Genomic DNA, 16,246 nt, shown 5'->3' on the forward strand with positions numbered 1-16,246 from the left:
ATTTTTTCATTAAAATGGTGTAATTGACATCTACACTTGGTTGAATACTGACAAAATGTATCCAGTCTGTGAATTGTAGCATGGGCATAATTAAAACATAAAACGTTATTTAGTGTAGTTTGATTTTTGTAACCCTAATATTTTCTTTCTTGGTAGTCAAACAAAAATTTGGATATTTCGATTAATGCATCAAACAACTTTAATCTCAACATTACATGGTCAGTTGGTTCAACAGGTAAGAGAATTTTGTTGTCACATCTTTTACATTTGTTTGTATATGGAAGATGTTCTAACATGATCTTTTTTTTGTTAATTCAAAAAATTGAAATTAAAATATATATGTCATAATAATTGTGCTGGTTCAGGTACAAGTAATAAGTAGCATTATTAATAAAGTTTCATTATTTTAACTTTGTCCCTTATTCAATTAAATTAGATGGGTAACAAATATTATACACCACTTAATTTTTTAAAAAGACATTGTTATGAATTGCTATGGTTTTAATTCAGATAGAGTACTTCTTTAATGATTGGGACTGTGATTTCAATTATTTGACTCACTATCATGAAGCTATAAATTTAATTATTAACCTTAATATTGATATAAGACAAATTCTGTGCATGTTGATGAATTAATAGGTTTTTATTCCTTTCAAACTTAGAAATATACCAACACCTTTGTCAGCTTTGGTGCTGAGAAAGGGTTAAAAAAACCCTCTCCTTAATATGTCTTCTGTAATAAGTTTTAGAACTTGAAAATTTAGACTTTTAAAAAATAGAACCAAGATGAAATACAAACTGTCTGTTGGATTATGAAAAAGTATGCTCACTTTTTTTTGTATTTACATACTAAGAAATTCTATTGATTTTTATTTTCTGTATCAAAGCTATACTGTTGCACAATGTGTTGGAATCCTCTTTAAAGAAAACATGTGGATTCTGGGGTGCCCGGGTGTCCAGACAGTTGGGCATTCAGCTCTTGGGCTCTTGATCTCAGGGTCGTGAGTTCTAGCCCCATACTATGGCTCCACACTGTGCACGGAGCCTACTAAAAACAGAAAGAAAGAAAATATATGTATTCTTAGGTCATTATGCTCTTTTAATATGTAGAAGCATGGAGACATAGAATTCAAGAGTGAGATAGTCTTTGCAATTCTAGAACCTATATTACATGTGTTAAAAAAATGAGAAGTTTGGGCAAATATATACACATTTTGCTACAATGGTGTCCACCTTATAGTAAAATCTTGGGACTGTGAGCTTCATTAATTAAGAATTCATGAAAACTTGGATTACTAATTTGAAAATTACTTTGGCATAATAAACTGACTCCAAAAGTGTTCTAAAATCTGTCAACAAAAATATACAAACCTCTACAATTAGATTAGAATGATGATTTTATCATGCAAGAAATTACTTGTAACTTTCAGATTCCCAAAACCAAATCTCGGAAATTTTGATTTATCAGATTGGGAGATGGGTTCATGAAACCTGCTTTTTAAAACAGCAACCCAGGTGCTTTTGGAATAGGTGATGAGTTAGAAATTAATTCAGTTGCCCAGTATACTAATTCTAAATATTTTTACAGTTTGTTAAAGTAGAGGGCTTGGTAAGATTGTTGGAAATGCTTTGTTCCATTTGGTTAATTTCAGTAAATATTTATTGAGTATGCAATATGTGTTTAACTAATTGAACATTTATCCCATGTTTTAAATTATAGCCTCGTTTCAATTTATTCAAAGTAGTGATGGTTCAATTTGTGGTTAAGACAAATAAATTGATTTCTTTTCTATGTTTTAATTGGACTGAGACATGTGAAATATGTCCTGATTTGTTTTGAGAGGCTCTGTGGAGTAGTGAATAGAAAGAATTCAGTGTCTGGGGCTAATGGATACGTGAGTTCCAAAGAGAAATTTACCAATTCAGTAGCTAGAAAATTAAGGCAAGTGTTTTAATCTTTCTGAGGCTCAGGTTTAAATTTGAAAAAAGAGATGGAATGCCTTGGGGGTAAAATTGTTATCAGAGAAGAATAGAAAGTTTCTTCACCAGTGCCTTGTCCATAGCACTTACTTAATCAGTGGTATCATTTAAAAAAATAATTTTATACTGTTTCCATTACATTTATGATTAATCTTATTTCTCCTTTGTCACTGTAAATACTAAAGAAGTTTATTTTGATAATTGTTTTTATAAGTGTAGTTATAAAAATTAAGTAAATATCTATTTTTAAGTTAAAATATCCTTTTTTCCTAATATGAAAATTTACAGTTTGATTTTATTATTTACATTTTAGCTGGAACAATATCTGGGGAGGAGACTCCTATAGTGTCCAAGACTAATATAAAGGAATACAGAGATAGTTTTTCCTATGAAAAATTTAACTTCAGAAGCAATCCTAACATTACATTCTATGTGTATGTCAGCAACTTTTCCTGGCCTATTAAAATACAGGTAAGTGTTAATAGTATTTAACATAATGACCATTGAATATTTTTTTTTTTACAAAAACAGTGCTACTTTTGTTCAAAGTAATGATATGGATAAGATTTTTATTTCTCAAAAAACATGAAAAATGTATGCACCCTTGATAAAAAAGGGTACGTTGAATGTTTATAAAAATAATTCATACTTATGATATTGAATCAATCGGTGTACAAATTTTTCAGTGAAATCATATTCTACAAATGCATCAAGGGTCGCCTCGGTGGCTCAGTCGGTTAAGCGTCCGACTTCAGCTCGAGTCATGATCTAACGGGTTCATGGGTTCAAGCCCTGTGTGGCGCTCTGTGCTGACAACTCAGAGCCTGGAGCCTGCTTCGGACTCTGTGTCTCCCTCTGTCTCTGCCCCTCCCCCCTCACGCTCTTTTCTGTCTCTCTCATAAATGAATAAACATTTAAAAAAATGCATCAACACTTGAAATAATTAGATTGGGTTTTTTGATTAAGTGTGTATTTCACCTGAGGGTTAGATACTCTCTTCCTACAACTCTACTTAAAATTATTTGCTGTCTTTAGAATCTCATTTTTGCTTTATTATATACTGAACATTATTTAAACTTTCATTAAAAATTTAAGGTAAGCAACTTAACAGTTCTTTAAGATTCACTGCCTCTCACTATTGATTTCTTAATGCTATATATGTACATATTTCTTTCTTTTTATCTTTCACTTTGTATATTTCAGTTTTTATTGTGTTTAGTGATAGGCTGCAAAAGGCTTTAGATTTATTGCTAGGAAAACATTTAGGAAGTTCTTTCTATCTTGAAATATTCAGGGTTTGTGCTCTTAATTTATGCTTTTATGAAAGAAAAGCCTGTATGTTGTAATGTTGGAATTTGTTCATATACTGATTCTTTTATGATTGGTTATTTGATTAGATGGAATTCAGATTATTTTTTGGAATATCTCATACATATCAAGCTCTGTGCTAGGTTATTATGTTTTAAAAACTTTTAAAATTTACATGGTGTACCTGGGTAACTCAGTTGGTTAAGTGTCCAACTCCTGATTTCAGCTCAGGTCATGATTTCATGGTGGTGAGATCGAGCCCCATGTCAGGCTCTGTGCTGGGCGTGGAACCTGCTTAAGATTCTCTCTCTCCCTCTCCCTCTCCCTCTGTCCCTCCCCTGTTCACATACATGCACACATCCACACATATTCTTCTCTCAAAAAAATTATAGATTATTCTTTCCCCTTTTATATTAATGACAGTTTATGATCTGTGACTGAAAATGTTTGTACGGGTTTTAGTTTTAGGTTTCAAGTTTTTATTCAAATTCTAGTTAGTTAATATACAGTATAATATTGGCTTCAGGAGTAGAATCTAGTGATTCGTCACGAGTGCCCTCTTTAATACCCATCACTCATGTAGCCCACCCACCTCCCTCCATGGAGGGAGGTATATTCTGAGGTATACAGAACTATACCTCAGTTCTGTATAGTTAAGAGTCTGTTTTATGGTCTGCCTCTCTCTTTCTTCTCCCCCACCCATGTACATCTTTTCATCTATTATATTCCACATGAGTGAAATAATATGGTATTTATCTTTTCTCTGACTTACTTACTTTGCTTAGCATAATACACTCTAGCTCCATCCATGTTGTTGCAAATAGCAAGATTTCTTTCATTTTGATGGCTGAGTAATATTCCTGTGTGTGTGTGTGTGTGTGTGTGTGTGTGTGTGTGTGTGTGTATGTGTACGTACATACATGCATATATACTACATCTTATTTATCCATTCATCAGTTGATGGACATTTGGGCTCTTTCCATACTTTGGCTATTATTGAAAATGCTGCTATAAACATCAGAGTACATGTGTCCCTTTGAATCGGTATTTTTGTATCCTTTTGATAAATACCAGTAGTGAATTGATGTATCATAGGGCAGTTCTATTTTTAACTATTTGAGGAGCCTCCATATTGTTCTCCAGATTGGCTGCATTAGTTTGCATTCCCACCAACAGTGTTAATGGGTTCCCCCTTTCTCTGCATCCTAACCAACATTTGTTGTTTCCTGTGTTGTTAATTTTAGCCATTCTGACAGGTGTGAGGAGGTTATCTCATCACGGTTTTAACTTATATATCCCTGATGATGAGTGATGTTGAACAACTTTTCATGTGTGTGTTGGCCATTTGTATGTTTTCTTTGGAAAAATATCTACTCATGTCTTCTGCCCATTTCTTAACTGGATTATTATTATTTTTTAATATTACTTTCTATGTGATTTGTGGGAACACAGTATTTTTAAAAGTCATATATTTATGAGAAAATTGTCTTTACTTTTAAGGCTAATTTAACGTCTAAATTAAGGAAATTACTTAACTATTCAAGAAATATTATAAATTACTACTCAGTAATGGGAATTATTTGATAAACTTATTTCTTCATTGTATGGTGATTTATTTCAACACTGTTATAGTCCAAAAATGCTGGAAATATTTCCATATAGTTTTAAAAAATTTTGACATTGATGATGTTAGATATATCATTATATTTTCTAAGATTTATACAGAAATATGAATCAGATTTCCCTTGGCCAATTGAAATTATGTTCAAAGGCAACCAAAGGGCTCATCTATTAACCTTATTAAGTAGTAATTAAAATTGATACAATTGTTACATTTTTAATTTTTTTTTATGTTCTTCATGTCTTGGTTATCTAATTATTTCATTTTTAAGCAAATTACATAGTTACTATAGAATTTTAATGAATATTTAATGACTAAATATTAACTTTTTAAATTGGATTTTCATTTGAGAACATACTAGTAATATATTCTAGGAGCCAAACCTGAATGTGTAATAAAGTTGAAATATTCCACTCTCCCTAAATAATAAAATTTAGAGTCCAGTTGTGATGGTCAAAATGAGTAGAGCTGAATTCCTACTCTATGATTAATAAAGTCATTGCATTAGTTCTGAGGAATATGTCATATTAAAGCATATGAGTATGTGTGTTTTTTGGGACTATAATAAACTTTAATTATTAAATATAAAATAGTAAGATTATTTTATTTAGTATATATTTGCTAATAGAATTGAAATCCACTTTTGAATCCAATCCACTTTTGAATGTTTAATCAATCTTGTTATATAGGGATAAGCTCCGCTTGGTCATTTATTTTGTCATGCATCATTGTATTTGCTTTTTTAAAATTTTGTTAAGAATTTTTATACCTATATTTATGAGGGCTATTAGTCTATAGCTTTCTATTCTTGTAATGTTGTTTGACTTTGTATCATTGTACTGCTGGTCTTATAAAATGAATGGGAAATATTACTTCCTCTGTAATTTACTGAAATATCTGTGTGTAATTGTTATTATTATTTTTTCTTAAATTTGTGGTAGAATTCAACACAATGTATTTGGACTAATACACCTTTCTTTGTGGGAAGGTTTTAACTAAAAATCCAATTTCTTTAATAGATTTAGAGCTTTTCTGGTTATTTCTTTTGGAGTGAGCTCTATCGATTTGTGTCTCCCAGTTGTATTTCTCCCATTTGATTTAATTTGTAGAATTTATTGGCAAAAGATTAATAATATTCACATGTTATTTAGTGATGTCATCACTCTCATTTCTGATATTCATAATTTGTTTCTCCTCTCTCTATTTTTTTCCCCTTTGTCAGTTTGGCTAGAGAGTTGTCACTTTCATTGATTTTTTTTAAGGGAACAGATGGTTTCATTTATTTTCTCTATTTTTTTAATTTCATTAATTTCTACTCTTTATTCCCTTTCTTTTGCTTACTTTGAGTAAATTGTTCCTCTTTTCTTGTTTCTTAAGGTGAAAACTGTCTAATTTCCTTTTTTTAAGTTTATTATTTTGAGAGAGAGAAAGAAAGAGAGACAAGCAAGTGGGGTGGGGGGCAGAGAGAGAGGGAGAGAGAATATCAAGCAGGCTTTTTTCTGGTTGACTTCAAATTTCAGAGCGTTGGAGTCTGAAAATATGCATGGTATGATCTCAGTCTTTTTGTACTGCTCAAATAAACCTTCTGCCCCCTTTCCCCTTCTCTTTTTCTCTGAGGCTCATATGATATGAATGTTACTATGCTTTATGGAGTTGTTGAGTTCCCTATGTCTACTTTTGTGATCCAATATTTTTCTTTCCCTCTTCTTTTCAGCTTCATTATTTTCTATAATTTTACCTTCTATGATATTTATAAATTCTTCTGTTTCTTCTGCCCTTGTGTTCACTAGAACCAATTGGTTTTGCTTCTTGGTTACAACATTTTTTATTTTCAGCAAGACTAGCTGTTAGGTCTTTTATCTCTGCGTAAGGGACTGCCTGATGTCTTCTATGCTTTTCTTAAGTCCAACTAGGATCCTTATGATTGTTGTTTTAAATTCCTGATCAGGGGGCACCTGGATTGCTCAGTTGGTTGAGTGTTTGACTTCAGCTTAGGTCATGATCTCATGATTTGTTCATTTGAACCCCAAGTCAGGCTTTGCGCTGACAGTGCAAAGCCTGCTTCAGATTCTCTCTCTACCTCCCTCTGCCCCTCCTCCACTAGTGCTCTTTCTCTCTCAAAAATAAACATTTCAAAAAAATAATAAAAAAATAAATTCTTGATCAGGGATATTACTTACATCTATTATTTCAATTAGATTCCTGGCTGTGACCTTTTCTGGTTCTTTCTTTTAGGATGAATTCCTCCATCTTGGCGTTTTGTTTAGGTCTCTGTCTTCTTTGTGTCAGGAAAGCCTCATATGTTTTTTGTTTCTGAGAGTAATGACTTTATTAGGTCATATGCTTTCCAGGTCTGGTGCTTCAGGAAGTTTGTGGTGTATGCTGTGTGTGCTCTGCTGTTGTGTTTTGGCTTTGCAGCCCTCTACGGTCAGTAGACTTGGTCCACGCAGGAGGTTTTTGTGGGTCTTCTGGGGCAGGGACCCACTTCTTTTCTGGCTCTCAGGCACACTTGTCCTAGTATAGACGTACCTGCAGAGCACAGCAGGGTGGAACTTGGGCTAAGCAGCTTAGGCCTCTGCTGTGGGCACTGTTCTGCTCACTAAAGTCAGTTTGTACTAATGGGCAAGGGAGAAAAATGTCGCCAGCCTGTGTGCTCGTCATTGGAAAGGGGAGTTTGCATCGGCCACTGTCCAGGAAGTCCTCAGAACAATGAACAGTCTCCCCTCATGTGTCCCATGCCTCCCTTAGATTCCCGCTTTCACCCTGTGTTCGGCTGTCTGCCTGCCCAGCAGTGCAGTGCACCTGTGTTTACCACAGCCACACTGGCTGAGTTTCCAAACTCCAAATTCTAGGGATCTGGTGTGTTGGTGACCCACACTGTTCCTTGGGGGAAGGGTCAGACCAGGCTGGTGTCCAGGCTAACAGCCCTCAGCAGGTGTCTCTTCTCCTATGCTAAGGAATGGGGCAGTGCAGTATTGCCCAATGGCTCTTTTGTCTTCTGAGAGTTAGTGTTACCTCTCCCAAATGCACTCCAGGAAGGGAAACCATCTCTCCAGGTGTGACCCAGGGGATCCTCAGACTGCTCTGTCCCCACTAGGGCCTCTGCCCTCCTCCACAGGAGCACTCCTGTGCCTGCCAGGCTCCACACCGGCCATGGCATGGGCTTCTAAAACTTCAGTCTTTGAGTTTCACTGGTTTTAAAAATTCATGATAATTAGCTCCTCTTGTTTTCCTGGTCGGTGGTTTTGGGAAAGTATTTTTCTTGTGCAGTCCCCTGTACTCTGCTGTCTCTCGCCCTCTCTCCTCTCTCTGTGATCAGGGCTCCTTCTCCTCCATAGCACACACAATTCTTGTGGGCCCCAGATCACATCTTCGCATCTCATACTTCCATTTTTTTTCTTAGTCCTAAGATCGATTTCTTGGGTGTTCAGAATGATTTGATATTTATCTAGCTGTGTTCAAGGGATGAAGCAAGCATAGCATCGTCCTACTACTCCTCCCTCTTGACTCCCTCTCTAGTAAGCTATAGCATGCTGTATCATTTTTCATCCTTTTATTTTAATCTATTTTTGCTTTTATATTTAAAGTGGGTATCTTTTAGACAGCATGGAGTTTCTCCAATCTTAAACCATGTACATGTGACATACTTATATTTATATCTTTTGATTTAAATCTTATTATTTGTTTATTATTTTTCTTTTGGTCTTTATTCCTTGTTCTTTTTCTGCCTTTTTAAATTGAGCATTTTTTTATGATTTCATTTTATTCTGTCTGTTGGCTTATAGCTACAGTTCCATATTGTGTTATTTTATTCATATACTGTAAAACCTTGGTTTGTGAGCATAATTCATTTCAGAAACATGCTTGTAATCCAAAGCACTCATGTATCAAAGCAGATTTCATAACCATTGGCATAGTTATGATCATATGATGTTCGGCATCACGTACTATTCATATTGCAAGACATCACTCATTTATCAAGTTGAAATTTATTAGAAATGTTTGTCTGTCTTGCGGAGCACTTGCAAAACAAGTTACTTACAATCCAAGGTTTTACTGTACTTCTTAAATTTTTCATTGTTTACTTACAGGTAGTGTTACATCACTCAATTTTTTTAATGTATTAAACTTAAGGGGTGCCTGGGTGGCTCAGTCGTGTGAGCATCCAACTTTGGCTCAGGTCACGATCTCTCAGTTCCTGAGCTCAAGCCCTGCTTTGGGCTCACTGTGGTCACAGAGCCCATTTTGGATCCTCTGTCCTCCTCTCTTTCTGCCCCTCCCCCTTTTGTGCGTGTGCGTGTGTGTGTGTGTGTGTGTGTGTGTGTGTGTGTGCCCTCTCTCTCAAAAATAAACATTAAAAAAAATTAAAAAAACAATAAAAAAATTCATCTTTCCTCTTTCCTTTTTGTAGAATCTGATTTCTATCTTGTATCATTTTCCTGCTGTCTAAGGGGCTCAAGGACTTACACACTCAGTGTAGATCTGCTGACAATGAATTATATCATTGTGTATTCTGAAAATGTCTTTATTTCACTTTTGGGGGGGGTTGAAGAATTCTAAACTGTAGCTTTTTTCTTTCTTTCCTTTCAAAGATGTTTCTCCAGTGTCCATTGGCTTGCATTGTTCTTAATGAGAAATCTGCTCTTAACCTTATTCTTTGTATGTGATGGTTTTTTTTCCTCTCTCTGCATTTTTTTTTCTCTTTTTCACTCTTTTTGGCCAATTTGATAATGGTGTACAGAAGTTTGGTTTCTTCTTGTTTCTTGTGGATGGGTTTTACTGAATTTTATATACAAATAAAATTATACTCATCACCAGATTTGGAAAACCATATTTCTCAATTGTTTTTTTCCACTACGCCTTTCTTCTCCTTTGGGAATTGCAATTGTATGTATATCAGACTGCTTGAAATTGTTCCTTGGCTTCCTAATGCTCTGTTTCTGTTTTTTATTCATTCTTTTTTTTTCTCTTTGTGTTTCATTTGGGATATTTTCTTTTCCTGTAATTGAAATTTATTAATCTTTTTTATAGTGTCCAATTTCATATTAATCACATTCAGTGTATATTTCATCTCAGATATTATATTTTTTAGCTTGAGAATTCTGATAAGGTTTTTTAGAAAATATCTTCCATGCCTCTATTTAACATACTCTGTTCTTTTTCTGCCTTCTTTAATAAATGGAATATGGTTATTATAACTCTTCTATAAATTATCTACAAATTCTATAATTTGTATCTCTTCTGAGTTTCTTTTCTGTTGTTTTATTTTCCTGCTCCTTATGGGTCATATTTTGATTAGATACGAAACATTCTGAATTTTACCTTTTTGGGTGGTAGGTATGTATCTATTTTGTTAAATAAATTTTAGCTTTGTTTTGGGATGGAGCTAATTTTCTTGTAAAAAATGTCTTTACAAGGCTTACTTTTGTTAGGTAGGAACAAAGCAGCACTTAACCTGGTGTTAATTTTTCATTACTGAGGCTCTGTTCTTTTGGGTACTGTATTTTATGATGTATGAATTATAAGGTTTTCCACTCTGACTCTCAGGACCATGAAATATTCCCAACTCTGTGTGAGTTTTGAGAATTATTTTCTCTGTTCCTTTCAGATGGATTTTTCCCCAATGTTGGATAGTTTCTTTGTCAGTAAGTAATCTTCACCTGACGACTCAAGGGGATCCTCAGAAAATCTCCATAGCACTCTAGGAAGTTCTGTCTTCTCTAGTATACTTTCCTATAAACTCTAGCTACCTTGGCCTCTGCAGATTGTCAGTTTTATCTCCTCAACTCCAGAAAATTTCTGGGATACACATGTGTTCACTGTCCTTTTGATGCAGCCTCAAAATCACAATAATCTGTGACATTTAAATGCTCACCTCATTTTTTTTCTCCACTCAGGAATTACTGTCCTACACTGCTTGATATCGTTTCATATGTTTTATTTATTTTACTTGTTGTTTTTGCAGAAGGATAAATTTATTCCCTCCATTTTGGAAGGAGGTAGATATTCTACATGTAATTATGAATAAATTATGAATAAATTATGTAAATATGAATAAATATACTGTCCATAGGTTTGTTCACCAAATGAGTGAACCACATATATAGTAACTATATATGTTACTATAATTCTATATAGTCACTATATATACAACATATATAACTATATATATTACTATGACTATATATAGTTACTGTATATGTGGTTTTATGTTTTTGTTTGTAACATGTTTTATTTAGTAGCTTAGATTTAAGCTTCCAAGTAACTGTAGGTAAATGATAGTCAGGTTGTAGACATACGTCTATGTATTTTAGATTTCAAAAGTACATACTACTGTGGATTCCAAGCTGCAAGTTATGAGAAAATTTACAATCCGTAGATAAAATTGTTCATAAATATTTACAAACTACACTCAATGGAAGCAGTTATTTTGAAAAGTGGCTGAAATAAAAAAAGTGCAAAAAAACTAATTTCTATTGAAAAATATCCATATAACCATGAGATACCAAGAAATTTCTAAAAATAAATATCACTGTTTTCTTTTCACAGAATTGTATCAGTGATATTTCTAACAAGCAAACATTGTTTTTGAGATAAAGTAACACTTAACTTTTATGATCACTTTTACTTAATTTATTTTAATACTTGTATCAATAGGGTTACTGTATAGGGAGAGAACATTGTGAATATAGTTAAAAGAAAGCACTTCAGGTTACTTTAGCCTTTCTGTCTGCAATTTAATTCTTTGAATTCTTACATGCTAAAACATAAAAGATGTATGAAGAGTTTAATATTTAATTATTTGTTGTTTGCATAACAAAATATCTTTTCATGTAAGCCAAACATTTCACATAGATTTTGCATGAATTAATATCAATAGTATTTTCATAATTTTATGTGGCAGTTTTTTCCATCACAATTCTTTTAAGCACTTTAAGTAGTAATGTTTGCACATATATTTGAATAGATTGAACAGATCAATTTAAAAGGTAATACTTGAATAAGGAGAAGTTTTTAATGATATGCAGGAAAGTAGAAAAATACTTCATTTAGGTTGATCCAACTTGAGTCTAATCTTGTTATTAAAGGATGAACCTTACTTGTATGATAATAGAACTCTATATGTTATGAACTGTATAATGAACAAAATAAAAAGACATAGTAATGGTTGTTGCTTATTAAAGTAGCTTCTGTGTTTTGAGTCAGTGAAAAACTTATAAAAATTTATTTAACTTTATAAGTGAAAAACTTATAAAGTAGTACTTACAGAAATGGCAGCTGTTGAACATTTGTATAAAATTTTGGCTACACTTTCAAGCCATTTCTAAGTTTCAATCATATATAAGACATTTTGCTAGTGAATAGAATAGGATACAATGTAGTCTCTACCCTTATGTAGTTCACAGAATATATTAATAAGCATTCTTTCAGTTGTAGATATCGAAATACAGCTTTAAATTACCTTTAAAGTAAAACAAGGGACATTGTAGGCTTAGAAAACAGGGCATCCAGAGGAAATGCCTTTGGGAACTTCCAGGAACCCAATTTCACCTCTGATTGTATTTCCCAAAACTGCATCTCTTAACATCCATTCATGAGAAATACTCTCAACAAAGTAGGTTTAGAGGGAATGTTCCTCAATGTAATAAAGGCCATAAACGAAAAGCCCATAGCTACCCTTATCGTTAATGGGAAAAAACTGAGAGCTTTCCCCCTAAGGTCAGGAACAAGACAAGGATGTCTACTTTCATCACTGTTACCCAACATAGTATTGGATGTCCAAGCCACAGCAATCAGACAATAGAAAGAAATAAAAGGCATCTAAATCGGCAAAGAAGAAGTAAAGCTTTCACTATTTGTAGATGACGATACTATATATAAAACTATATCCCTTGGCATCCTTTATACTGTGTTATATAAATGATTATTGAATTGACTGAGTTTCACAATGTATGTTGACTGTGTTGTATTCTATTTTGGTTGCATTTATAGCATCCAAATTTAGCTATCCCAGAGATGAAAGGGAAAAGACTCTCTTAGTATCTTTATATAGAGTCCAGGGGCATATTTTGGTTTTGTTTAGGTCATAAAATGTTCTCTGAGCCATTTGTTGTATCAGCCATTTGTCACTGATATGGATGTGAAAGATATTTATGAGTTGGAGAGTTCTAGATTATATTTCCTTCTCTGTGATTTTTACAGAGATGATATTAAAGCAGGAAAAGTTCTTAGTAAGAGTTATGTTGAAGCAAGGTTTTGAAGGATAACTAGGAGTTCAGAAAAGGGATATTACATGAGAGGGAATTCTAGATAAGAAGAATGGGTTTTCAAAGTTATGATTAAGTAATTTTCATCAGGGAGCACATTGATTTTTAATGGTTGGAAAACAGGTTGTATGATAGCAACGTGATGGTGTTCGGTGATCAGGGTGGTGGTGTTGGGTATACAAGTGTGGCTGTTAGTACAGAGGAAATGTGGCAGAAAAATTTTCTTGGAACAAAATGATAAAGTATTTGCAGAGTTAATTATGAAATGTGCATTTTAGAAAGAAAATTCTGATGATCATCTGGCTGAAGCCTTGGACTGTGAAGAATTTTTCTGAAAATTAAATCTAAGTTGTATTTATTATAATTTTTATTTATTTTTTTAAATCTGACATTTAAAAAAGGAATTTTGTATATTCTGAATTGCCAGCCAAAAAAATTAATAAGACTATCATCCTCAAGATCACTATTGACCTATTCCCAAAGAGGATGTTTCAACTTCAGTTTTTTGTTATTTTGCACATAATTTGGTAGATCTGTTTAAATAATCCAAAGCATTTCAAAATGCCTACCAAAGAGAGGAAATATTTTCCTAGGAGTATTTCTGAATTGAAATGTTTTTCAAAAGAGAAGAAAACCAAGAAACAAAGTCTTAACTATAGAGAACAATCTGATGGTGACCGGAGGGGAGGTCGGTGGGAGGATGAGTTAAAAAGGTGATGGGGATTAAGGAGGGCTCTTGTGATGAGCACAGGGTGTTGTATATAATGTACATTCACTAAATTCTATACCTGAAAGTAATATGACACTGTATGTTAACTAACTGGAATTTAAATAAAAACTTGAAAAAATGGAAGAAATAATAAAATGTCTGTTTTTCTTTCTTTACTTTTATTCAAGTCAATAAATATTAATTGTATGCCTAGTATGTTGAGGCACTATACTACATATTAGGAAGAAATGTATTATTGCAATCCACATTGTCAATTTGTAATTTAAAATTTATTTCTTACTGTACTGTGATCTGATTTCTACTCATATTGCTCCTTTGCAACTACTGAGGCATAGGACATAGAAAACTTATAGACCTAAATTTTCAGCTTCTTGCTTCAGTCTTTTTTTTTAATGTTTATTTATTTGTGTGTGAGAGAGAGACAGAGTGCAAGTGGGGGAGGGGCAGAGAGAGAGTGAGACACAGAATCCAAAGCAGGCTCCAGGCTCTGAGCTGTCAGCACAGGGCCCAACACAGGGCTCGAACTCATGGACCATGAGATCATGGTCTGAGCCAAAGTCGAATGCTTAACCGACTGAGCCACCCAGGTATCCCTTCTTGCTCCAGTCTTAATTGACCTGTCAGCAGCATTATTTGATCCTGTTTTTAGAACACTGTCTCTTCTTTCTTTCCATGTCACTACATTCTCCTAATTTTCCTTCCTCCTTTCTCACCCAATTTTATTTATTTTTTAAGTATTTCCTTCTATCATCCCTTAGATCCCTGTGTTCCTTAGGGTGACATTTGAGATATTCTGCTCTTAGACAACAAATCTTCTGTTTTGGTTTCATTTACCATATAGTTTCAATGGTCACTTATGTACAGATTATTTATATATCAGTGTTACCAGTTCAGGCATTGCATGTATGTTCCAGTATATCTCGTACATCTTATTATCCATTGCTGCTTGTCTCAGACACCCACCCACTTTTGCTTGAACCACAGACTTGGGCTTGGATTGTTGGCCTCAATCTATTCTTTAGTGTACAGACATACAACACACACATTCAACTAATTGCATTGACAGTATTCCAATTTTTTCTTTGAAATGTCCAGTGACTCCATTAAAGGCAGCACCTATTTCTCTTGTCCTAAATATTGTTTTCCTTCAATCATTATATTACATTGATTGTATATATCATGCTGTAACCAGTATTATATTTCTAATATGCAAATTGAATCAGTTTATACCTACTTCTAAAAACCTTCAAAGGCATCTCATAACCCTATGATCAAGTTCAAACTGCTTAAAATGGCTTCTAAGCAGCTGCAAAAGTTAGTCCTGTCCATGTGTTTAGCCACATCTTACCAGACTTTCCTCTGAGTTCCACAATCTAGTAATACTATAATTCCTTCAATTCTTTGAAAGTATTATGCTTTTTCTCTCCTCTAAGCTTTAATCTGTGCTTTCTTTCGTTTTCCTTTTCAACTTGATTTTTTTTAATATGAAATTTATTGTCAAATTGGTTTCCATACAACACCCAGTGCTCATCCCAACAGGTGCCCTCCTCAATGCCCGTCACCCACTTTCCCCTCTCTCCCACCCCCCAACAACCCTCAGTTTCTTCTCAGTTTTTATCAACTTGATTTTTACTTCTCTTTCTCAGCTTGTAATATGCACTTATTTTTATCCTTCTGAGTCTGCAATTACACTGTAGTACATCTGATTTAGGTTTAGCTCCACTGGATGTCTCTGATTCAAGTTTAAGACTATGGCTTGGGTTTGTGTCTACTCCGTGCATGTTCATTCTGGTGCCCAGATGAAGAGGTAGTGGGTCCTGAGGAAGTGGTCTCCTAAGAGTGGATCACATAAGACCAGATAAACAGGGCAAATACTTTTAAATCTCGATCCATATACTACATTGGCCAAAGCAAGTCAGAGAGGCCGCACCCAGTATACATGGTGGGAAAATATATTCCAGTCATGGCCAAAGGGAGCCATAGTTTTAGTTGCTGAAAACTAATCCAAGTCACCACACATACTGTGTAGCCTATTTTTATTAAACGTCTAATGAAGTGTTCTTCTGCTATCCTTCCCTTTAAGCTAGAATGTTGAGGATTATGAAGTCTCTGGCTCACTTTTTCCTTTGTTCTATTTTAGGAATACCAATATGAAAGTCTCTATCAAATTGAAATTTAGGGAACACCTGTTCTCCTGCATTTCATCTAATAGTATTTGATTATAGTGGTGACCAGTGTCAAAAGAGATGTGTTGTAGTGATTTAGAAGCATTGCTTGGTATATAAAATAATTCTTGGAATATTTTTCCCACACAGAAGTTTCTCTTGTTAGTAAGCCATG

General features: G+C 33.9%; 1 protein-coding gene across 5 annotated transcripts in view; it reads left to right on the forward strand.

Annotated features, from left to right (window-relative positions):
* ATRNL1 (attractin like 1) overlaps positions 1-16,246 on the forward strand; it is a 757,637-nt gene that overhangs the window by 296,920 nt on the left and 444,471 nt on the right. For all 5 annotated transcript variants that reach the window (XM_042960329.1, XM_042960330.1, XM_042960331.1 and 2 more), the window contains exons 23-24: positions 157-235; positions 2,294-2,451. In XM_042960329.1, the coding sequence (XP_042816263.1) occupies positions 157-235; positions 2,294-2,451 (237 nt within the window). The remainder of the gene's footprint in view (positions 1-156; positions 236-2,293; positions 2,452-16,246) is intronic.

This window comes from Panthera tigris, chromosome D2, assembly GCF_018350195.1.
Source record: "Panthera tigris isolate Pti1 chromosome D2, P.tigris_Pti1_mat1.1, whole genome shotgun sequence".
Classification (NCBI taxonomy): domain Eukaryota; kingdom Metazoa; phylum Chordata; class Mammalia; order Carnivora; family Felidae; genus Panthera; species Panthera tigris.